The sequence below is a fragment of the Geotrypetes seraphini genome, chromosome 9 (genome assembly GCF_902459505.1).
Source record: "Geotrypetes seraphini chromosome 9, aGeoSer1.1, whole genome shotgun sequence".
Classification (NCBI taxonomy): Eukaryota; Metazoa; Chordata; class Amphibia; order Gymnophiona; family Dermophiidae; genus Geotrypetes; species Geotrypetes seraphini.
The window spans coordinates 189,910,301-189,935,135 of NC_047092.1; the positions used below are offsets into that span (position 1 = coordinate 189,910,301).

The following is a 24,835-nucleotide window of genomic DNA, read 5'->3' on the forward strand; positions in this document are numbered from 1 at the left end:
TCGCTGGAATAGTCTTCCACTTCAGGTGATCGAGGCCAGCAGCGTGCCTGATTTTAAGACAAAATGGGATCGTCACAGAAAAAGGTAGGGGTGGGTCATTAGGGTGGGCAGACTAGATGGGCCGTGGCCCTTATCTGCCGTCTATTTCTATGTTTTCTATGAATTAGTTATAAAATTCTATTTCTTACATTCAAGATATGCCAAAGTAACTAACCTGAATTTATCAATAGCTTACTAATTCCTTATTGTCCATCTAAAGCACTTCGCTCTATGACACAAAATCTTCTTGCAGTCCCATTTCTAAAGTATATTAACACGATAAGATCAAGTAACTTTGCAGTGATTGCGCCATCCCTTTGGAATTCTATTCCTAATTACCTTCGTGAAGAATTATCTCTGCTTCATTTTAAAACAAAGCTGAAAACATTTCTGTTTCAAGATGCATTCGATACCTAATTGCCCATGTAAGGGCTAAACACAGCAGTTAGCAACATCCTTCCCCTCCCTGTCGTTTTTTCCTTAATTGTTCTCTTTTCTCAAAATATTGTAGTTCCTCCCCTTTTTCCATCGGTTCCCATTCATCTTTGTCTGAGTTTGTCATGTAGATTTTAATTGTCAAATGCCAACCTTTATTTTATATGATGAAAGCTGTATTTTTATTGTACACTGCTCAGAAGTCTGATTGAACGGTATAAGAAATTTTAAATTACATTACATTAGTGATTTCTATTCCGCCATTACCTTGCGGTTCAAGGCGGATTACATAAGAGTTGTCATGAAGTTACAAGATACATAGGCAGATTACATAAGAATTGTCGAGAAATTAAGGTAATACATGTTGGGTAATTTGAACATTTTAGATTTGATAAGCAGTAGATAGTGTGGTAGTTGGAGCTTAGGAAGGAACTGGTCGTGTTAAATAGGTTTTATGTATTTTTTGAAGAGTAGAGTTTTAGTTTCTATTTTGAAGGTTTTGTAGTCTGTAGTCAAAGACAGCAGATTGGTGATTTGTCTGTCTAGTTTTGCTGCTCTGGTGGCCATTAGGTTGTCATATAGTTTTCTTCGTTTGACATTTTTGGTTGGCGGGTGTGTGAATAGTGAGTGGGTTCTCCTGTGTCTAGGTGTGGGGGTCTCCTGTGTTGAGGTGGATTGAGTAGTCGGTTGTTCCAGTAGGTTGTGCTGTCTCTGTTATAGCTTTGAATAGTAGGCAATAGAATTTGAAGTGTACTCTTGCTTGTATTGGGAGCCAGTGTGATTCGTGGTATGTCTCTGTGATGTGGTCATCTTTTTCAATGAATAGATGAATCTTAGGGCTGTATTTTGTATTGTTTGTAATTGCTTTATCATGGTCGCTGGGCAGGGGAGGTATAGTATGTTAGTCCAAGGATAAGAGATTGTACCAAAAGTTGGAATTGTTTCCTGTCAAATAATTTACGAATTTGTCTTAGGTTTCTCATAGTAGTGAATGATGCTTTTATTATTTTGTTGATTTGTGGTTGCATGGTACAGCCTCTGTCAAGTTTTAGCGTGGGTTGAATGGGGTATGAGATCAAGTTTATTACTAGGTTTGTTAAGGTTGGAGTTTTGCTGTTTTCTAGAACAGTGTTCTTCAACCACCGGTCCGTGGACCGGTGCCAGTCCACAGAAATTTTCTGCCAGTCCACAGGGCCAGCACATCCATCGGGCCCAAGACAGTATTCTTCAGCCACCGGTCCACGGTGTGACCAATGTGGCATCTTCGGACTGGTTCCCTGAGTGCTGCAATGCACAAAGCCGTGGGAAAAGGCTCCTTTGTGCATCCCACGCCTTGTCTGGAAGCCTTCTCTCTGTCGCAGCATCAGAGGGAAGGCTTCCAGATGAGGCGTGGGACACGTAGGAGCCTTTTCCCACGGCTTTATGCACTGCAGCACTCAGGGAGCCGGCCCGAAGATGTCACATTGATCGCACCGTGGACGGGCCCGAAGATAACACCAGGGGGCAGGCCAGAAGGCAAGGCAAAGCATGGAGGGAGAGAGACAACAACGGTAAAGGGAATGCTTTTATTTTTTATTTAGTGATTGATTTACATCTGCTGTCTGTTCAGGAAGAAATGCATTTGTTTCTTTTCCTCTGGGGTTGTACTGCTTGCAGAGTCTTGCATCTTAGGGTTTGTTTGTAAATATTAGTACTTTTAGTTTTTGGTCCTGCATTTGCATGGGGTTATCTGTTTTCTAGTAGGAATGAATGTTAAAAAGCATAAGTGTGCTTTGTGTAGTTTAATTTTGTAGTTAACCATTATGTGTTGTTAATACGATTATATTGTGTGTGTATGTATATATGAAAAATGAATGAAAAAAATGGTGTTACAATTAGTACTATTATGGGGACAGGTAGAGATGGGCATGACTTAGCTCAGTGTTCTTCAACTGCCGGTCCGCGGGCCGGTGCCAGTCCAGAAAATAATTATTTTATTTCCGCCGGTCCAGAGGTATCAAAGGGTTGAAGATCACTGTTCTAGGAGAATGAAGTTTGTTTTGTCAGAGTTAAGTTTTATTTTGTGTTCTGTCATTCATGTTGCTACTGTTTCGAGTGTTCTGTGTATTGTGCCTGTCATGGTGGGCTCTGGATGGTCAAAGGGGAGGAGAATGGTGATGTCATCTGCATAGCTGTATGAGGTAATGCCGTGTTTGTCTAGGCAGGAGCTGAGGGAAGCTATGTATAGGTTGAATAGTGTGGGAGACAAAGGTGATCCCTGGGGAATTCCGCAGGGGTTGGACCATGTTCTGATTTTTCTTTCTTTGTTTTAACCCTGTAGGTTCTGGAATGTAGGAAGCCTGTGATTCCTATGGAGTCTACTATTTGTAGGAGGATGTCATGGTCTACCAGGTCGAAGGCTGCAGAGAGGTCTAGTTGTATGATCAGGATTTTCTTGCCTGTACTGAGATGCTGTCTGTGTCCATGAGTGTTCCTAGTAGGGTCTCAGTGCTGTAGTTGGTTCTGAAGTCAGACTGTGTTGGGGGGAGTAAGTTGTGGTTTTCTAGGTATGAGGTTAGGATTTTAGCTACGAGGCCTTCCATCAGCTTGACATACAGTGGGATTGAGGCTATGGGTCTGTAGTTGGATAGCTGGTCCGTTGTTCCTTTGGGGTTTTTGAGTATCGGAGTTATGATGATTTTGCTGAGGTCTTTTGGGAAAAGCCCATCTATGAGTAAAGATTGTATCCATTGAGGAGCAGGAAGTTTTTGTTTGTATTTTTGGTTAATTATTCTCCATGCTGTTTTTGTGGATTCCTGGCTGATTTTTCTCCATTTTCTTTCTAGTTGTCTGCATTGCCTTTTGAGTAGGAGTAGTTCATTGTCAAACCACTTGTCTGATTTTCTGTGAATTCTGGTTTTGGGTTGAAACTTGAAATTTGTTTCTGTAGCATTGCTGGGTATCTGGAGGGAGCAAAACGTGGTATCAGAGTGTTGGGGTGCAGGAGCTGGGGATATATGTGCAGATGGAGAAGATAAAAAGCTAGAGAGAATTCAGTATGAGTAGGGAAAGCCTTTTTGTCCTGTCTCTTGTGTGTTTAATGTACAGTGCTGCATGCATCTGGTAGCACTAAAGAAATGATAAATTGGGAAGATAGCTACTGAGGGCTGGGTGTGTATACCACCGAGGGTATATGGGGTAGTGATTGACAGAGCTATTGGTATGTGTCTGTGTGTCGAAACTTTGATGAACCCTGCACTTAGTGCTAACAGCTAACTGGCAATATAACAACTAACTCCCACTGAATATTGCCCAGGAGTCATCCATTCCTGGCCAGTTAAATGGTTTTAAATATAATAATAATAATAACAACAGTTTATTTACCGCAGGACCATGAAGTTCTATGTGGTTTACAATGATTAGAAATGCTACAAATTGAGTAGAATTACCATAGTTAAAATCTATTGATTAACAACTCTAGAGATCAGTTATTGTGGGAGAGATTGTGCAAGTCAGCTTCCTAATATGTACTTTAGGAACAGATATGTTTTTAGGTGTCTCCTAAATTCCCCATAGGTACTGGCAAAAGAAAGTAATTGTTTCAGATCATTGCCCCATAATGCTGATATTGCTTTATTTATTGACTGGTGACTTCTGCACTTCAGCTCAATAAGTTATGGATATTGAAAATGTTCTTTTAAGTTTTTTTCAGCTACATAACATATGAGAATCTGATGGTTTTTATGGTCGAACCTAGTTGAAGCCCAACAAAGGTAATTCCCGCAAGTATGCAGGCGATTGGTACCAATTACTGGCAGTGATCATGTCTGCAGCTAAATTGCTTAGCGTGTAGGGAGGGTTTGAAGAAGAAATTTATGAGTGAGAGATCGGCTAAAACTAGTCTTGGTGGCCACACTCCACCCCCATCATTTCCAACTGCTCCCGCCCAAACATCATAGACTCACACCCAACCCCCCGCCCAGTCCAACCACGCCCACCACCATCGCACTCCAGCCCACCCATTTCAACTGTTCCCGCCCGTTCCAACCGGTCACTCAATCGCACTCTCCGGCCTACAGTCCACCGCCGCCCGTTCCGGCCACCCCATCCATTCCTTTCACTGAATCGCTCCCTTCCTGTTCCAACGCCTCCCGCCCACTTTTATCGGCTCTGGCGGGAAGACAAAATGATCACGTGGGAGGAACGCCAGAGCATTCACTCTCCACGCATGATCCTTTGCGTTACTGCGTGGAGCGCGTTGACGTCACGCCCAACCGTAGCCCCCTCCCCCCCCCGGCCTCTAATTTAGTGACCCGGAGGCGGAAGCCCGTAGCGCGAGCGGCTGTTCCTTTCAAGCAATGGCCGGGATTCTCTTTGAGGATATTTTTGACGTGAAAGATAGTGATCCTGAAGGCAGGAAATTTGACCGAGGTAGGGAAGGGATTGGAAAGGGGAGGGAGGGAGGGATAGAGGAACCCCAACTATAGCTACGCCATGCCGGCTTCTGTGTTAGGAGTCTGGGTGTCATCGTTGAGGATACGGTGAAGCCTCAGCTGCGAAGGAAGCAAAGGGGATGTTAGGAATTATCAGGCGAGGAATGGAAAACAAAGATGAAAATGTTAGAATGCCCTAGATCAGGGATCTCAAAGTGAGGGCCGCAATCCAGTCGGTTTTCAGGATTTCCCCAGTGAGTATGCATTGAAAGCAGTGCATGCACATAGATCTCATGCATATTCATTGGGGAAATCCTGAAAATCCGACTGGATTGCAGCCCTCAAAGAGGGACTTTGAGACCCACTAACGTGGGTCAGCATGCAAATGGGGGCGATCAGAGGAATGCCCCCCACCGACCACACGGACCAACTTCTTTGCCTGTAGATCAGGGATCTCAAAGTCCCTCCTTGAGGGCCGCAATCTTTCCCAATGAATATGCATTGAAAGCAGTGCATGCACATAGATCTCATGCATATTCATTGGGGAAATCCTGAAAATCCGACTGGATTGCAGCCCTCAAAGAGGGACTTTGAGACCCACTAACGTGGGTCAGCATGCAAATGGGGGCGATCAGAGGAATGCCCCCCACCGACCACACGGACCAACTTCTTTGCCTGTAGATCAGGGATCTCAAAGTCCCTCCTTGAGGGCCGCAATCTTTCCCAATGAATATGCATTGAAAGCAGTGCATGCACATAGATCTCATGCAGATTCATTGGGGAAATCCTGAAAATCCGACTGGATTGCAGCCCTCAAAGAGGGACTTTGAGACCCACTAACGTGGGTCAGCATGCAAATGGGGGCGATCAGAGGAATGCCGACCACACGGACCAACTTCTTTGCCTGTAGATCAGGGATCTCAAAGTCCCTCCTTGAGGGCCGCAATCTTTCCCAATGAATATGCATTGAAAGCAGTGCATGCACATAGATCTCATGCATATTCATTGGGGAAATCCTGAAAATCCGACTGGATTGCAGCACTCAAAGAGGGACTTTGAGACCCCTGGCCTAGATGCACTAACGTGGGTCAGCATGCAAATGGGGGCGATCAGAGGAATGCCCCCCACCGACCACACGGACCAACTTCTTTGCCTGTAGATCAGGGATCTCAAAGTCCCTCCTTGAGGGCCGCAATCTTTCCCAATGAATATGCATTGAAAGCAGTGCATGCACATAGATCTCATGCATATTCATTGGGGAAATCCTGAAAATCCGACTGGATTGCAGCCCTCAAAGAGGGACTTTGAGGTGCACTAACGTGGGTCAGCATGCAAATGGGGGCGATCAGAGGAATGCCCCCCACCGACCACACGGACCAACTTCTTTGCCTGTAGATCAGGGATCTCAAAGTCCCTCCTTGAGGGCCGCAATCTTTCCCAATGAATATGCATTGAAAGCAGTGCATGCACATAGATCTCATGCATGTTAATTGGGGAAATCTTGAAAACCTGACTGGATTGTGGTCCTCAAAGAGGGACTTTGAGACCCCTGCTGTAGATGGTCTGCGCATGCTTACCAGAGCTGCGAAACCACCACTGTTGAGCTGCCCGAGTGTGCGATGGGTGCCTGCGAGCAGGGAGGATTTTTGAAACTTTGCAAGCCCGTTTACTCTCCCATGTCTCAGGCAAGCCTGCCCTTCCCATTCAGTGCGAGCCTGTAGTTTTAACTTGCGGGGCTGCACTGCGGGGCTTCTTCTGCAAGCCCTTGCCACCCCGACTCTCTTGCCGCCCCAATGACTCTCTGTCGCCCATTCCCATGAATAGTGGCAGCATTTTACTGAAGGAAATGGGACACATTGCATTGACCCCCCTACTGAAGAAGGCTGACCTAGACCCCTCCATCCCATCCAATTATCGCCCTATAGCAAACATCCCACTCCTAACCAAAATGCTTGAGTCCATTGTCTCCTCCCAACTCTCAGCCTACTTGGAAAGATTCTCTATCCTCCTACCGTATCAATACGGCTTCAGACCCAACTTCAGTACTGAAACCCTCCTGGCCTCCCTAACCTCGAAGATCCAACAACTCCACTCTCACAAAAAATTTGCCGTTCTACTCCAATTCGACCTCTCTGCAGCCTTCGACGTTGTCCATCATGACATTTTAATCCTCCTACTCTCCGAGATAGGCATTAGCTCCACGGTCCTGGACTGGTTCTCGAATTTCTTACGTTCTCGCTCTTACATCGTCACCAAGAATGGTACCTCATCCTCCCCGTGGAAACCGACATGTGGAGTCCCACAAGGCTCCCCCCTATCCCCTATCCTCTTCAACATTTATATGTCCTCCCTGAACCTCCTACACCTTTCCCCCCTAGAAATTCTCTACACTTACGCTGACGATATCCTGATCCTCCTCGAGACCGACGCAAACCTCACCAATCTCGCAGCAAACATCTCTTCATGCATAACCAAACTTCAATCCTGGGCTCTTGCTGTACAAATGAAACTAAATGAATCCAAAACCAAACTACTCTGGCTTGGCCCCAAACTTGATCATTTACCCACCTCCATCCCACTGCCCACAGGCACCTCTCTACAACTAGAGTTCTCTAGCAAAGTTCTGGGCATCACCATAGATTCCTCGCTATCCTTCAACGACCACCTCAACTCCCTGATAAAAACATGCTTTCACAGCCTTCACATGCTGAGGAAAGTGAGGTCCTGCTTCCACCAAAAACACTTTGCCGTGCTCGTACAGTCCATCATCCTCTCCAGATTGGACTATTGCAATTCCATCTACCTTAGCTTAACAAAGAAAAGCCTCCACAGACTCCAACTAATCCAGAACACCGCGGCCAAACTTATCTTCTCAAAAAACAAATTTGACCATGCCTCTCCACTCCTGTCCAAGCTGCACTGGCTTCCTGTCATCTCCAGGGTCCATTTTAAATGTGCCTGCTTAACCTTCAAGATGCTCCACGGCATCCTTCCACCTCTTATTCCTCTATCCTGGAATTCCTCAAATCCACTCTCCACCAGATCCACGCAAAAATTAAAACTATCCTTCCCCTCCTCAAAGGGCATCTCCCTCGTCGGTAAACTCGGGTCCTCCCTCCACTTCAGAATCGCTCAGCTCTGGAATAGTCTCCCTTCCCCTCTCCGCAACTTGAGCCCCCTTCTACCATTCCGTAAGCTTCTGAAGACTTGGCTCTTCTCCAAAACGTAACCCGTCCCCTCCCTATTATTATCACACCTAACCTCTCTCTTACTTACTTTTATATACCCACTGGAGTTCCGTTGCTTCCTAACCATGTAAACCGTGTCGAGCTCCACCTGTTGGAGATGATGCGGTATATAAACCCAAGATTTAGATTAGATTAGATTAGAATAACAAGAAAGAAAACAATCCTCGGCTCTGCATCAGGAGAATGAGCAGTTTGCTGTGTAAAAGCTTATTCCTACTCGGCATGGAGAGGAGACCAGATAAGAGTTTTTTATGTGCAGGACAGTGGAAAGGACCTGAGCCAACTGGTCCACAGCAGTCACTTGTTTTGGGATCGGCCAGCCCAGTCGGTGTTCCTCATTTTCTTTATTGAATTACTGCTTGCCTACATTTGCATGCCGTTCCAACTCATTTGCATGCAGGGATGGGAGTACTGTTAGACAAGTCAATGAAGCCATCTGTGCAATAGGCGGCGGCGGAAAGAGTGAACAGAATGCTAGGAAACAGATCAAAGAAGGTTATCATGCTGCTGTACTGGGCCATGGTACGCCCCCACCTGGAATACTGCGTCCAGCACTGGTCGCAGTACATGAAGAAGGACATAGCACTACTCGAAAGGGTCCAGAGAAGAGCGACTAAAATAGTTAAGGGACTGGAGGAATTGCCGTACAGTGAGAGATTAGAGAAACTGGGCCTCTTCTCCCTTGAAAAGAGGAGACTGAGAGGGGACATGATCGAAACATTCAAGATAATGAAGGGAATAGACTTAGTAGATAAAGACAGGTTGTTCACCCTCTCCAAGGTAGAGAGAACAAGAGGACACACTCTAAAGTTAAAAGGGGATAGATTCCGTACAAACGTAAGGAAATTCTTCTTCACCCAGAGAGATAGAAATCTGGAATGCTGTTCCGGAGGCTGTTATAGGGGACAAGTTCCTGCTGAACCAGAACGTACGCAGGTAAGGCTAGTCTCAGTTAGGGCACTGGTCTTTGTCCTAAGGGCCGCCACGGGTGCGGACTGCTGAGCATGATGGACCACTGGTATGACCCAGCAGCGGCAATCAGGGTCACAAACCAATCGGTACATGATCGGTAAGCTTTGTGAATCTAGCCCTATGTGCAATTCTGGTCAGTGTGTCTGAAAAAAGATATAGCGGAATTAGAAAAGGTAGAAAGAAGGGTGACAAAATGATGGGACAACTTCCTTATGAGGAAAGGCTAAAGTGGCTAGGGCTCTTCAGCTTGGAGAGGAGACTGCTCAGGGATAGAGGTCTATAAAATATCAAGTTGAGTGGAAAGGGTAGATGTGAATCACTTTTTTACTCTTTGCAAAAATACTGGGACTAGGGGACATGTGATTAAGCTACTTAGATTTAAAACAAACCAGAAAAAATATTTCTTTTCATAACAGGTAATTAAACTCTGGAATTCATTGCCAGAGAATGTGGTTAAATCAGTTAGCTTAACAGGATTTAAAAAAGGTTTGAATAATTTCCTAAAAGAGAAGTCCATAGACCATTATTGAGATTGCTTACGGGAAATCTACTGCTTATTCCTAGGATAAACAGCATAAAATCTGTTTTACTTCTTGGGATCTTGCCAAGTACCTGTGACCTGAGTTGACCACTGTGGAAACAGGATACTGGGTTGATGGACCTTCAGTCTGTCCCTGTTTGTCAATTCTTATGTACTTATGAGATCATAGGGGTCAGGAAGTTCTTGGGAGGAGAAGAGGGGAAGCGAAGAGACGGGAAGTTTTAAGTTTCATATTCAAATAACTTATTCATATCTTTCATTTGTTGCCAAATTAATTATCTAATAATTAAAAATATATATAAATTGGGGGGGGTGTTGAATGTCGATTTTCAGAAATAATAGCAACAGTAGAACAAAACTGTAGTAGAGGAAGGCAAGGATGCGTCTGATGGGCTTAATTTCTCTTGCAGTTTCTCGGCTTCATTGTGAGAGCGAGTCCTTCAAGATGGACCTCATTCTAGATGTTAATATACAGATCTACCCTGTGGATTTGGGTGAGTTACGCACTTTCTTCTGCCCCTTCTGTGGCAGTGATTGGACATAGAATCGCCTTTTCCTTACAAACTGTTTCCTGATTGATGGAGAACTTTCCTATGATCAGTGTGGTAAAATTTTTCAGTCAGTGAAATGACTTACTATATTTATTTGCTCTAGCTCTATCCTCTTATGATGTGTTTCTGTTCTTTTGGTTCCCTGGCATTATACAATTATTGAGCTATGTATGTGACTTTTTTTCTTCCCAGAATTCATTTTGTTTAATTTATGAACATTTGACTTTTTTGTTTTATGTGATGTAGAACCAAAGAGGAGCTCGTTTTTCTAACTTAATTTCTCCAGCAGAAGAGGGATAATATTTTCAAAGAATTTTTGTGCTTCAAACTTTGTGAAGTAAAAATTGATGACTTTTTTTCTAATATCTAATTTTTGATTAGTCAGAATTTTTGATCAATCTGTTTGTTTACAGGTGATAAGTTTCGGTTGGTGGTTGCTAGCACACTGTATGAGGATGGCACATTGGACGATGGTGAATATAATCCCACTGATGATCGGCCATCCAGGTACCTACAAGAGAGTATTAGACTGATGTGGTTGGACGGGACATTCTAGTGATCCTTTGAAAACATAAATATCATACTAGGTCAGCTCATTGGTTGTGAGGGCTAAAATCCTCTTGGACAGTAACCAAGTGAGGTCATTTGCGCGCTCAGAAGTAAAAGGTAGAGACATCCAAATCTGACTAATGAATTTTTTAATGGTCTGTCCTTGCTTTTGGAAAAAGAGTGAAGTCATCGTTTTTATCTGTACTAGAGTCCTATATCAGTATTTTCACACTTTGGACTTGTAGACTCTGTTTATCTATGCTTTTCTGGTCAAGAACTTTTCAAAAAGAAACTGCAAGGAGTTGCTGTTTGAAAATGAGCTTGCAATACAGATTCATGCCCGCTACATGATCAATTAGCATAGACATCGAGGGCTAATTAGTCTGTCTTCATAGAATCAGATTCACTTTTTATTTTGCAGCTTCTTTCTCATATAGGAAGCCAATAATTGTTTTGAGATTAAGAAAATAAGAATTACCGCTGCTGAGGCAGACCAGTGATCCATTGTGCCCAGCAGTCCGCTCACGTGGGGCCCCTCCTAGGTCAAAGACCAATGCTCTAAATCACAGTTCTTCAACCGCCAGTCCGCAGGAAATTTTTGCCGGTCCGCACAGGGCCGGCAAGATTGACTTACTTCAACTTCCTGCCGGTCCGCGCAGGGCCGGCAAGATCAACATCTGAAGCGTGCGCTGGGCAGGAGAGATCATGGGGAGCCTCCTACAGTGGCTTTCTCCCCTCTCTGCAGCTCTCCTTTACTTCCCAGCGCAGCGATTCACGAAGGCAGCCTCGGGGCCTCTGATAATGCAACTTCTTCTTTCCTCAGAGGCGGCCCGACCCAACAAAGACCCGAGGCTGCCTTCGTGAATCGCTGCGCTGGGAATTAAGAAGAGCTGCTGGCAGGGGAGAAAGCTACTATCAGAAGCTGCTGGGCAAGGGAAAAAAAAGGACAGCTGCTACTGGAGAGGGAGAAGGAGAAGGAGAGATGCTTCTAGGAGGGGAGGAGGGAAAGGAATCTGGGAAGCTGCTGGGCAAGGAAAAAAAGGGACTGCTGCTACTGGAGAGGGAGAAGGAGAGATGCTTCTGGGAGGGGAGGAGGGAAAGGAATCTGGGAAGCTGCTGGGCAAGGAAAAAAAGGAATAGCTGCTACTGGAGAGGGAAAAGGAGAGTGGGAGGGGAGGAGGGAAAGGAATCTGGGAAGCTGCTGGGCAAGGAAAAAAAGGGACAGCTGCTACTGGAGAGGGAGAAGGAGAGATGCTTCTGGGAGGGGAGGAGGGAAAGGAATCTGGGAAGCTGCTGGGCAAGGAAAAAAAGGGACAGCTGCTACTGGAGAGGGAGAAGGAGAGATGCTTCTGGGAGGGGAGGAGGGAAAGGAATCTGGGAAGCTGCTGGGCAAGGAAAATAAGGGACAGCTGCTACTGGAGAGGGAGAAGGAGAGATGCTTCTGGGAGGGGAGGAGGGAAAGGAATCTGGGAAGCTGCTGGGCAAGGAAAAAAAGGGACAGCTGCTACTGGAGAGGGAGAAGGAGAGATGCTTCTGGGAGGGGAGGAAGGAAAGGAATCTGGGAAGCTGCTGGGCAAGGGAAAAAAGGGACAGCTGCTACTGGAGAGGGAGAAGGAGAGATGCTTCTGGGAGGGGAGGAGGGAAAGGAATCTGGGAAGCTGCTGGGCAAGGAAAAAAAGGGATAGCTGCTACTGGAGAGGGAGAAGGAGAGATGCTTCTGGGAGGGGAGGAGGGAAAGGAATCTGGGAAGCTGCTGGGCAAGGAAAAAAAGGAACAGCTGCTACTGGAGAGGGAGAAGGAGAGATGCTTCTGGGAGGGGAGGAGGGAAAGAAATCTGGGAAGCTGCTGGGCAAGGAAAAAAAGGGACAGCTGCTACTGGAGAGGGAGAAGGAGTGATTCTGCTGGGAGGGGAGGAGGGAAATGAATCTGGGAAGCTGCTGGGCAAGGGAAAAAAGGGACAGCTGCTACTGGAGAGGGAGAAGGAGAGATGCTTCTGGGAGGGGAGAAAAGAAAGAGAGTTACTGCTGGACAGGAGGAGGAGGGAAGGGAGAATGAAAAAAGGAAGGAAACAGCTGGCAGAGAGATTAGAGGAGGGGAAGGGGAGACACAGGCATGAGAAAGTAAAGAGATTGATGATAGGAAGAAAAATAAGCAGAGAGGGACAACAATGATAGATCTGGTGTAGGAGAGATAAAAATGAAGAGAGCAATGAAGCTGGAATGAATCATGTAAAAAGGAGAGAGGGGGCACAAGCTGGATGGAAAGGGGAGAGGGGCATAGAAAGAAGACAGATACCATATGGAAGGAGGAGAGGACAGACAGTGGATGGAAGGGGCAGATGCTGGATTGAAGAGACAGAGGGCAGACGCTGGAAGGAAGAGAGTGAAAAGAAGATTGAAAGCAGAAACCAGAGACGACTAAAGGTAGAAAAAAATAATTTTATTTCTATTTTGTGATTAGAATATATCAGATTTGAAATATATATCCTGCTAGAGCTGGTGTTAGACATAACTGGGGACTGCAAAACCCAGGAAATGCTTCTTTAGCTTCCAGCTGGCTTAGGGCTCTCTCTGACCAGGGGGCTGTTGCCCTAGTTGCACTCCCCTAAAACTATTCCTGTCATGTGTGACTGCAGTATTCGGTTAGCATGATATTTCTGTGTAGCATTCTGTAATAATTTGGCTTGTTCAGTTTTCTTGATAGTAGAGGGGATATATGTGAAGGGGAGACAGGGGTTTTGTTGATCCTTGCTCTGAATTATTTGTATTTATAAAATGACAATTGTACAGAATATTGTTTCTTTTTATACTTTAATAAAATACATTCAATATAAAATCATAACTGAGGCTTGTGTGGATGGGATCAGATGATTTGTGGGGACCGAGCTCGCGGAGATGGGGCGGAAACGGGGTTTTTAAATTTTAGTCCTAGTAGTAGAAAAAATAATTTTTTTTTTCTGCCGGTCCACGGGTGTAAAAAGGTTGAAGAACACTGCTCTAAATGAATCCAGCCTCATTCCTTTTCTGATAATGATCAATTCCTTCAGAAAAGGAATTCTATTTTAAAAACTGTTCTTTACACTTAATTCTATTATTAAAAGAAACCATTTTAAAAAAAACCAAATGTATAGTTTACACAGCAAATCAAAAATAGCAATCTCTGGTTTAAAAAGAGAAAGGTCATGATCAACAGTTGACAGATCTAATGAAAAAATTGAGAAATTTAGAAATGATGTAAGAAATAAAGATATAGCTTGAAATGAAAACAAACAATTATAGCATTTATTTGTTATTTACCGTATATACCACTTATATCCAAGTGGTTTACAGCATGAGCAGTATCTGCCTATGGATGAATAAGAATACAGATTGAATGGTAACTTTTGAAATCTTCCACGGACACATCTTCTGGTGAGGACATATGCTTTCAGAATGACCAGGCTCTTCTTTTCTAGAAGAATGAATCAATTCAAATAGGAAACCTGGTAGGCCCAGTCAAGAGCCGGCAGTCCTTTGCCACAAAATCATGTGTTTACACATTCTCAGTGATCAAGGAAACAGTGTTATTTGAGTATCACCTGAAGATGTAATGTTGAAAAAAAGAGTTATCTGCATGCAGGTTCCATCATAATTAATTTCAGTTTAGAATGTTTTATTTGGAAATTACAATTAAAATACATTTAAAAACTATCTGAGCACTCCTGAGGTGTCAGCCATTAAGAATACATCTTCTTGGTTCCCCCTAGGACCTTAGATTTTGGATTGTTAAATCTTTAGTATAAAAGAAGTTATGAAACTAGAGAGTAAAAAATTATCTAAAAAAACAGAAAATAAATTCACTCATGAAGATCAGATGAATGCATTGTGTTATAAGGGTGATAAAGAAGGAAAAGTGGTTATCTAGAATCATTATGATTATGTTGCCGAAATTGAAAGGCACTTATTAGATATTCAAAGTTATCAGAAGCTACCACTGAATCTCATATTCATGCTGCAATGAAGATTTAGGAAAATCACTAGCAAAGCTCCTAAGCAAGGTTATTTAACTTATGAGTTTCTTCTTCTTTTTTTTAATATTGAGCATGTTATGGTTATCCCAGGACAAGCAGGCAGCATATTCTCTACATGTGGGTGACGTCATCCACGGAGCCCCGTCGTGGACAGCTTTTTCAAGCAAACTTGATTGAAGATCTCAAGTTTGCTAGCACTGCCCATGCATGCGTGCCTTCCTGCTCCACTAGAGGGCGCATCCCCTCCTCGTGGTCTTCGGTTCTTAGTTTTCCGCGGAGCAAGAAAGCCATGTCTCTCTTCTCTTCGATTTCTAAGTGCCTTTCTAGCATCGCGGCTTTCTTGTTTTAGTTCGGGAGTCGCTGTGCGCGTTGTTACTAGTTTCCTTTCTTTATTTTTCTCATTTTGTATTTTCGGTTCGCCATGGCCACTTGGCCTCGAGTGGCTGCAGCCGTCTAGGCTTATGTCCTGGCCTCTCACTGGGTTTAAAAAGTGCTCTCAGTGCGGGCGGGTTATCTCAATCACTGATCCGCACCGCTGGTGTATCCTGTGCCTGGGTGCGGATCACCAGACGGATTCCTGTCCTCGCTGCGCCACGCTTCAACCTCGGGCTCTTCGGCGGCATAGAGCCAGAATTGCGGAGCTTTTCGCTATGGAATAGAAACATAGAAGATGACGGCAGAAAAGGGCTACAGCCCATCAAGTCTGCCCACTCTGCTTACCCACCCCTGTCTATACCCTAATGACCCAATTTCCTTATCTTGACCCTCGTAGCCATCCCACATGGGTATCCCATTTATTCTTAAAGTCTGGCACGCTGTCTGCCTCGATCACCTGCACTGGAAGCTTGTTCCAATGATCAATCACTCTCTCTGTGAAGAAATACTTTTTGGTGTCGCCATGAAATTTTCCGCCCCTGAGTTTGAGCGGGTGCCCTCTTGTGGCCGAGGGTCCCTTGAGAAAGAAAATAACATCTTCCACTTCAACATATCCCGTGAGGTGATTAAATGTTTCGATCATGTCTCCCCTCTCCCTAGGTTCCTCGAGAGTGTAGAGCTCCAATTTGTTCAGTCTCTCTTCGTACGAGAGACCCTTGAGCCCCGAGATCATCCTGGTCGCCATCCGCTGAACCGATTCAATTCTGCGCACATCTTTACTATAATGTGGCCTCCAGAATTGCACACAGTACTCCAGATGAGGTCTCACCATGGCCCTGTACAACGGCATTATGACTTCAGGCTTTCGGCTGACGAAACTTCTATTGATACAACCCAATATCTGCCTTGCCTTAGATGAAGCCTTCTCCACTTGTTTTGCAGTTTTCATGTCTGCACTGATGATTATTCCTAATTCTCGTTCTGCTGAAGTCCTAGTTAAAGTTTCTCCGTTCAAGAAGTACGTCCTGCATGGATTTCCGCTTCTGAGGTGCATGACCTTACATTTTTTAGCATTGAAGCCTAGCTGTCAGGTTGAGGACCAACTTTCCAATGTAAGCAGGTCCTGCGCCATATAATTCTGTAAACTGCATTCACTTACTATATTACATAGTTTGGCGTCATCGGCGAATAGTGTTATTTTACCTTGAAGCCCTTGAGTCAGATCCCCTATGAATATGTTGAAAAGGAGTGGACCCAGGACCGAGCCCTGCGGCACTCCACTGGTCACCTCCGATGTTTTAGAGAGGGTACTATTAACCACCACCCTCTGAAGTCTGCCACTCAGCCAATCATTGACCCATGCAGTTAGTGTCTCTCCTAACCCCATCGATTCCATCTTGCTTAGCAGCCTGCGGTGTGGGACACTGTCAAAAGCTTTACTGAAGTCCAGGTACACGACGTCCAAAGACTCTCCCAAGTCCAACTTTCTTGTTACCCAGTCAAAGAAGCTGATGAGATTGGATTGGCAGGACCTACCCTTGGTGAATCCATGCTGACTGGGATCCCGAAGATTCCCTTCTTTCAAGATCGTGTCCAATTTGCTTTTAATTAGTGTTTCAATGAGTTTGCACACTATTGATGTGAGACTCACCTGTCTATAATTCGCAGCCTCTGCTCTGCAACCCTTTTTATGCAGAGGAACGACATTAGCTAATTTCCAGTCCAGGGGAACTTTCCCCTTACTTAGGGAGAGATTGAATAGCTCAGCCAACGGTTTCGCCAGGACATCGCTCAATTCTCCGAGCACTCTTGGGTGCAAATTGTCTGGTCCCATGGCTTTGTTCACCTTGAGTCTTGCCAGTTTACTGTAAACTTCACCTGGTGTGAACTCAAAATTCTGAAACGGGTCTTCTGTGCTTTGTGTTGCTTTCAACTGCGGACCATGTCCCGGTGCCTCACAGGTGAAGACTGAGCAGACGTATTCATTCAGTAGTTCGGCTTTATCGGAATCTGCTTCCACGTAACTTCTGTCCGGTCTTCTAAGGCGTACTATCCCGCCTGTGTTCCTTTTTCTGTCACTAATATACCTGAAGAAGGATTTGTCCCCCTTTTTAATGTTTTTTGCCAGAATTTCTTCCACTTGAAGTTTTGACTTCCTAACTGCCATTTTGACCGCTGTAGACCTGGTCCTATATTCTACCTTTGCCTCTCTTTTCTCCGTGCGCTTGTAGGAGAGAAACACTTTTTTCTTCTCCTTAATGAGGTGCGAGATCTCCGCGGTGAACCATTGGAGTTTATTGTTTCTTTGTCGTTTATTTACTGATTTTATGAAGCGGCTAGTTGCCTCTAACTGGGAGGATCGATGAGAAAACCACCTGCGCTCCTGTCCACTTCAGCCTCTCACCCAGTGCTCCAAAGTCTCTGGTGATGGTCTCCGGTGTGTTCCTGGCAGTGTCGTTGGTTCCTATGTGGACAAGAAGCATAGGAAAGTGGTCTTGGGGCGTGAGTAGTCTATCCAGACTGGCGGTGACATCTCGTATCCTGGCTCCAGGCAGACAGCAGATCTCCCTCCTGCTTCAACTCCGGTCTCGGCCTCGACTTCAGCCTCGGTCTCGACGTCAGCCTCGAAGACCTCGGCCCTGTGCAAGTCTCCCTCAACCTCGAAGGCCTCGACCTCGAAGACCTCGGCTCCGGGTAAGTCCCCTCTTCCTTCTTCAGGTTCAGCTCAGCTACCGAAGAAGCCTTCTTCGGAGTCTCTGGCCATCCAGGCGGTGAGTGTAGTCCCGCAGGCCTTGACGAGCCCATCCTCCAAACCCTCCAAGTGTGCTTCCTCCAGACGGAAATACTCATCCTCGAGGTTGCCCTCGGTGGAACGCACTGCTGCACCTGCCCGGCCGAATATGGTCATGGTGCCGATGTTTGAGAAGGTACTGAAGGCTATCATCTCGTCGGAGCTCTCCTCGGCTCTCATCTTGCTCTGGCCTCGACCTCGCGAGCGGTGGACCAGCCTGAGGGTCGCGTCAAGGTTCCTCGAGGCAAGGCACGTCAATCTCGGCATCTGTGCTCGTCTGATTCCTCGCCTCTTCCCTCGAGGCATGTTTCTCCCTTGAGCCGACCTCGGTCGAGGTGCCTTGCGAAGCGTCCGCGGGACTCCCCCCCCCCCCCCCCCCGAGGTGGGGCAGGTCCCCAGGTCCTTATACTACTGACTCCATTAAGACCTCGGACCTCACTCTGTCCAACCCGAGTCTGTTGAGGTCCCCGGTCAGGTTGGATTCCCCGATCCGGGAGGAGCCTACCTCATGGGACCCGGGCTCATTTTCCCAAGGCTCTCCGGGGCACTGGCCTCGGACCTCGACGGCCCGTGCCTCGCGGTCCTCCCCTCCGGGGACATCGAGGCACAAGCTCTCGTTGACGCCTCCTCGTTCTTTCAGTGGGGCTTCCTTGGTGTCCATGCAGGTGGATACGGATGTACCCTCGCACTATTCTCAGGAGGCTTCCCCCTCCTTTTCGGCAGCCCTGCGGTCTCGTTCCACCATTCTGCCTGGGGAGCATTCGGATAGCAGGTACTTCACTCGCTTTGTGCAGGATATGGGCAGGGCCTTGCACCTGGACCTTCAGTCGGATTCCAGGTATACCAAGGAGTACTTGAAGGAGATGGAGCTTCCCCATCCTCCTCGGGAATCCCTACGGCTGCCTCTGAATCCGGTGTTGCAGCAGACTTTTTTTTGTAACCTGGAGACGCCTTACGCTATCCTGGCTATTCCCTCCAAAATGGAGTCTCGGTATCGGATGGTGCCTTGCAAGGGGTTTGAGAAGGTGCAGCTCTCTCACCAGTCTCTGGTCGTGGAGCCCTTAAGAAGTCTCACCCATCAAAGGTCTATGCCGCTGTCCCGCCGGGAGGGCAGGACCATGGATAAGTTCAGGAGGCGCCTCTATCACAACTTCATGATGGCGAGCCGAGTCCTGAACTATAATTTTACATTTACTTCTTATCTTAAGTGGTGCATCAAGTCCTTGCCATCCTTCGAGGACGATTTGCCTTCTTCGCGCTGTGCGGAGTTTCGCCGGCTTCTAGATATACTTTCGCAGATGAGGCTGTACATGTTCCAGGTCTCTTATGATGCCTTCGAACTGTCGTCTCGGGTCTCGGCCTTCACGGTGGCCATGCGTCATTTGGCTTGGCTCCGCATTGTCGATATGGATCCGAACCTGCAGGACAGGTTGGCCAATCTTCCCTGTCTGGGAAATGAGTTGTTCTATGATTCCATCGAGGCTGCCACGAAGCGCCTCTCCGAACACGAACGCTCCTTCGCCTCCCTGGTCTGGGCCAAGGCGAAACCTGCTCCGCCCAAGACCTACCGGCTGCCTCCCCAGCGGTATCCACAGAAGTCTATGCCGGCGTTTTCTCGGCCTCCGCAGCAGAGGGCTCCCCCTAAGCCTCAGACCCCCGCTGCGCCTAAGCGACCGCCGTCCTTTTGACTGTCCGGGCGGGAGGGGCTGGCCCCTTCCGCCTTGGGGATTCCCCCCTTACCCATCGGGGGATGTCTCCGCGCCTTTTATCCTCGTTGGGCGGAGATCACTGTGGACTCTTGGGTCCTCTCCGTCATTCGGGAGGGGTACTCCCTCAACTTCCGGACTTTTGCCTCCGGACATGCCTCCCGGACAGTTTTAGTCCGACAGGACGCAGCTTCCTCTGCTTCTTTTGGAAGCGCAGGCCCTTCTTTGCCTGCGGGCTGTGGAAGAGGTTCCCACAGGGCACCGGGGTGTATTCCCGGTACTTCCTGATTCCTAAAATGACCGGGGACCTTCGTCCCATTCTGGATCTGCGGACTCTGAACAAGTTCTTGGTTCGGCAGAAGTTCCGCATGCTTTCGCTTCCCATTTTGTATCCCTTGATGGACGAGGGGGACTGGTTGTGTTCCCTGGACATGAAAGAAGTCTACACTCACATACCAATACATCCGGCTTCTTGGAGGTTTCTCCGCTTTCAGATGGGGAGTCTCCATTTGCAGTATCGAGTCCTCCCATTCTGGCTTGCTTCGTCTCCATGGGTCTTTACGAAGTGCCTCATGGTGGTTGCGGCGGCCCTGCGGTCGCAGGGCCTTCAGGTTTTCCCATACCTCAACGATTGGCTGATCAAGGCCCCATCGAGGGAGGGGGTTACCTCAGCGACCCGTCGGACTATTATCTTCCTTCCTTCCTGGGGTTCGAGATCAACTTCCCCAAGTCTCAGTTGTGCCCCTCTCAATCCCTGCAGTTTATCGGGGCCGTGCTCGACACACTCCGCCTTCGGTCATTTCTGCCGCCGCCTCGGCAGGCTGTCCTTCTGCGGCTGAGTCAGCTGGTGGCTCAGCGGGATTCGGTCTCGGCCAAGCAGATGATGGTTCTCCTGGGGCACATGGCCTCCACCGTTCACGTCACGCCATTCGCCCAGTTGCATCTTCAGGTTCCTCAATGGACTCTGGCGTCTCAATGGCGGCAGGATCGGGATCTCGCTTCTCAGCACGTTGCGGTGACTCCCTCCTTGAAACGCTCGCTCCATTGGTGGGCCAAATCTACCAATCTGTTCAGAGGTTTGCTCTTTCGGGTACCCCCGCATCAGAAGGTTCTGACGACGGGCTCCTCGACGGACTCTTGGGGAGCGCACCTTGACAGCCTTCGGACTCAGGGTCTTTGGTCGAGTGCAGATAGGCGCTGCCACATCAACCTGCTGGAGCTCTGGGCTATTTTCAACGCCGTGGTGGCTTTCGTCATTTGCTGCAGGATTCCGTTGTCCTGGTACGTACGGACAACCAGGTGACAATGTATTATGTGAACAAGCAAGGTGGTACGGGTTCTCTTTCACTTTGCCAGGAAGCCCTTCGTCTTTGGCAGTGGGCGCTGCGCCACAACATCTTCCTTCAGGCGGTGTATATCCAGGGCGAGTGGAATTGTCTGGCCGACAAGTTGAGCCGTCTGCTTCAGCCGCACGAGTGGTCGCTCCATTCTCACACCCTGCGACAGGTGTTTCTTCGGTGGGGAACTCCACAGATAGATCTGTTCGCTTCACCTCTCAAACACAAGTTGCCTCGTGGTTGATCATTGGAACAGACTTCCTGTGCAGGTGGTCAAGGCCAGCAGCGTGCCAGATTTTAAGAATAAATGGTATGCGCATGTGGGATCTCTAAGAGGGTAATAGTGGGGGGAGAGTCATCAGAATAGGCAGACTTGATGAGATATAGGATATCTGGGAGAATAAATTTAGGGAAGGGGGATCTTTAGTGTGGGCAGACTAGATGGGCTATGGCCCTTTTCTGCCGTTATTTTTCTATGTTTCTATGTTTCTGCTCGAGGATGTACTCCCTGGATCGTCTCGAGGCGGATGCTTTCCTTCTCGATTGGACGGACGGGTTCCTCTATGCGTTCCCTCCCTTTCCTCTGATTCTCAGGTCGCTGGTGCATCTCAAGTTGGTCCGCGCCACCATGATCTTGATAGCTCCTCGGTGGCCCTGGCAACCGTGGTTCTCCTTCAACTGAGTGTCAGGGAACCTCTGCTACTACCTGTTTTTCCTTCTCTGCTGTCTCAGAGTTGGGGTTCGCTGTTACATCCCAATCTGCAGTCGCTCCACTTGACAGCTTGGTTCCTCTCCACTTCGGTTTCTCACAGTCGGTGAGGGATGTTCTCGAGGCCTCTAGGAAGAGTTCCACTCTTCAGTGCTATTCTCAGAAATGGACCAGATTTGCGGCGTGGTGTGCTGCTCATCGCATGGTTCTGCCCTCGGCCTCCTTGCCTTCGGTACTGGAGTATCTGTTCCACTTGTCTCGGTCTGGTCTCAAATTGACTTCTATTCGAGTCCACCTCAGTGCGATTGCTGCCTTTCATCAGCTGCTTGATGGGAAACCGCTCTCTGTTCATCCGGTGGTTTCCCGCTTTATGAAAGGCCTTTTCAATGTTCATCCTCCGCTCAAGCCCCCTCCGGTGGTTTGGGATCTGAATGTGGTTCTGGCTCATTTGATGAAACCTCCATTTGAGCCCATTGACAAGACTCCTTTGAAGTTCCTCACTTGGAAGGTGGGGTTCTTGGTTGCTCTCACGTCTGCCCGCAGAGACAGTGAGTTGCAAGCTTTGGTAGCAGATCCGCCTTTTACTGTATTTCATCATGACAAGGTGGTTCTGCGCACTCATCCTAAGTTCTTGCCAAAGGTGGTTACGGATTTCCACCTCAACCAGTCCATTGTTCTTCTGATATTTTTTCTGAAGCCCCACTTGCATCCTGGCGAGGTGGCGCTTCACACACTTGACTATAAGAGGGCTTTGGCCTTTTACCTGCGACGTACCGAGTCTCATCGGACAGTGCCTCAACTTTTTATCTCTTTTGATCCTAATCGATTAGGCTGTCCTGTTTCCAAGCGCACCTTATCCAACTGGTTGGCTGCTTGTATTTCCTTCTGCTACACTCAGGCTGGTCTCTCGCTGCCAGGTCGGGTCACGGAGCATAAAGTCTGAGCAATGGCGGCGTCTGTCGCTTTCCTTAGGTTCATGCCTATTGAGGAGATCTGCAAGGCTGCCACTTTGTCTTCGGTTCATACATTCACCTCTCACTACTGTTTGGATGCCTTTTCCAGGCACGACGGTCAGTTTGGCCAGTCGGTCTTGCGTAATCTGTTTTCATAAATTGCCAACTTTTCTTCCATCCCCTGTTGGTTAGCATGGAGAATATGCTGCCTGCTTGTCCTGGGATAAAGCACAGTTGCTTACCGTAACAGGTGTTATCCAGGGACAGCAGGCAGATATTCTCGCAACCCTCCCACCTCCCCGAGGTTGGCTTCTTTGCTAGCTATCTGAACTGAAGACCACGAGGAGGGGATGCGCCCTCTAGTGGAGCAGGAAGGCACACATGCGTGGGCAGTGCTAGCAAACTTGAGATCTTCAGTCAAGTTTGCTTGAAAAAGCTGTCCGCGATGGGGCTTCGTGGATGACGTCACTCACATATAGAGAATATCTGCCTGCTGTCCCTGGATAACACCTGTTACGGTAAGTAACTGCTTTCTGGGTTTTTAAAATATTTTATTTTTATTAAAGTCAAATTTTGCATAAAATAAGCCAAAGGTCACAATGCACAACCTTCAGGCATTTGTCAGCCCCCAGTCTTATTCCAACATTTTTATCTCTCTTTCCTCCCCCAAAATTAAACTTTACAAGGTTTTAACCTATTTAATATAGATAAGTATGTCTTGAAAATTCTTAGACCATGTATTCCCCCTGCACAGATGAGATGTACTGTATAAGAATGAGGCAGGATTGTTGAATTTGGATTCTTCTTTCTTTTACTAGGGCTGATCAGTTCGAATATGTGATGTATGGGAAAGTTTACAGGATAGAAGGTGATGAGACCTCAACAGAAGCAGCAACTCGCCTGTAAGTCTCTTGCAGCCTTGATAGAGCAGAGGTAGGGGTTGCCAGATGTCCTCTTTTTAGAGGACTGTCTAGGTGCATGAAGGAATTTTCAAAATCTGGCAGTTTTACTGGGTTTTGGAAATCCCTGAGCTCGGGGCCATGTCCGGAGGCCCTCTGTGCTTGCATGGGGTCGATGTGATGATGTCATATGCAAGCGTGCATACATGTGACGTTATTGTGTCGATGTCTGCACATGTGCAGAGCCCTCCAGACCTTGGGGAATGAGACAGGAGGTTTGTATGGGGCGGGGCTGGGGACAGAACAGGGTGGAGCTGGGGGGAACAGGGCGGAGATAGGTGTCCTTGTTTGTTTTTTTTAAAGAGATCTGGCAACCCTAAACAGGGAGGTCAACAAATGATGTTAGACAAAGGTTGATATGTCTCAGCTGATGGTGATTTGCTTTGTGTAAAGTGGTTGCTTATTTCCATTTCAGCTCAGCATATGTATCCTATGGTGGACTGCTGATGAGGCTTCAAGGTGATGCCAATAACCTACACGGTTTTGAAGTGGACTCCAGGGTTTACCTTCTGATGAAGAAATTGGCTTTTTAATGCAGCACAGGGACAAGGAGAGACACAGTTTTTGCTGCTTATGATCAGCCCTACAAAATTCTAGTATGGAGCTACCTGATTTTGGCATAGTATTCGGTTTCTGATAACAGCAACTTTTTTGTCCTTTCTCAGCAGGGCATTCATCTGATTTACAAAAATGAATCGTCTTATCCTCACTTGACCCAAGAAATTCTACATATTTGTGCAGGGCTTCATCTTGTGAGATTCTTCTGTCTATAGATATTATGCAGAGTGACTTGGGCTAGCATTTTTACCTTTATTAAGTTAAGGGATTTTTTACTAGCAATTCTGTAAGGTTGGGGTTTTTTGTTTGTTTTTTTGTGGGAGATGATGTACTAGGCTAAATAAATTCTAGTATGTGAGCCTATATATTTAAAAAATGCCTGTTTCCTGTAGTGTTATGGAATCCTTAAGGGAAGCAAGGCACGTGGATGGACTTCCATAAAGACAAAACCAATGATCAAGAAGTGGATCCTATTTTTATACATACAAATTTCAGTGTGCTGATGTCAGCCTGGCTTTCATTTATTTATTCAATTTTCTATACTGTTCTCCAAGAGGAGCTCAGAACAGTTCACATGAATTTATTTAGGTACTCAAAGCATTTTCCCCTGTCTGTTCCGGTGGGCTCACAATCTATCTAATCTACCTGAGGCAGTGGGGGGATTAAGTGACTTGCCCAGGGTCACATGGAG

At 46.9% G+C, this 24,835-nt stretch overlaps 1 protein-coding gene across 1 annotated transcript; it reads left to right on the top strand.

Moving 5' to 3' along the window:
• Positions 1–4,727: 4,727 nt before the first annotated feature.
• POLR2H (RNA polymerase II subunit H) lies at positions 4,728–24,507 on the top strand. The gene is made up of 5 exons (XM_033958780.1): positions 4,728–4,884; positions 10,058–10,141; positions 10,612–10,705; positions 23,446–23,529; positions 24,002–24,507. The coding sequence occupies exons 1-5, from the start codon at positions 4,812–4,814 to the stop codon at positions 24,117–24,119; spliced, it is 453 nt and encodes a 150-aa protein (XP_033814671.1). The 5' UTR covers positions 4,728–4,811; the 3' UTR covers positions 24,120–24,507.
• The last annotated feature ends 328 nt before the right edge of the window (positions 24,508–24,835 follow it).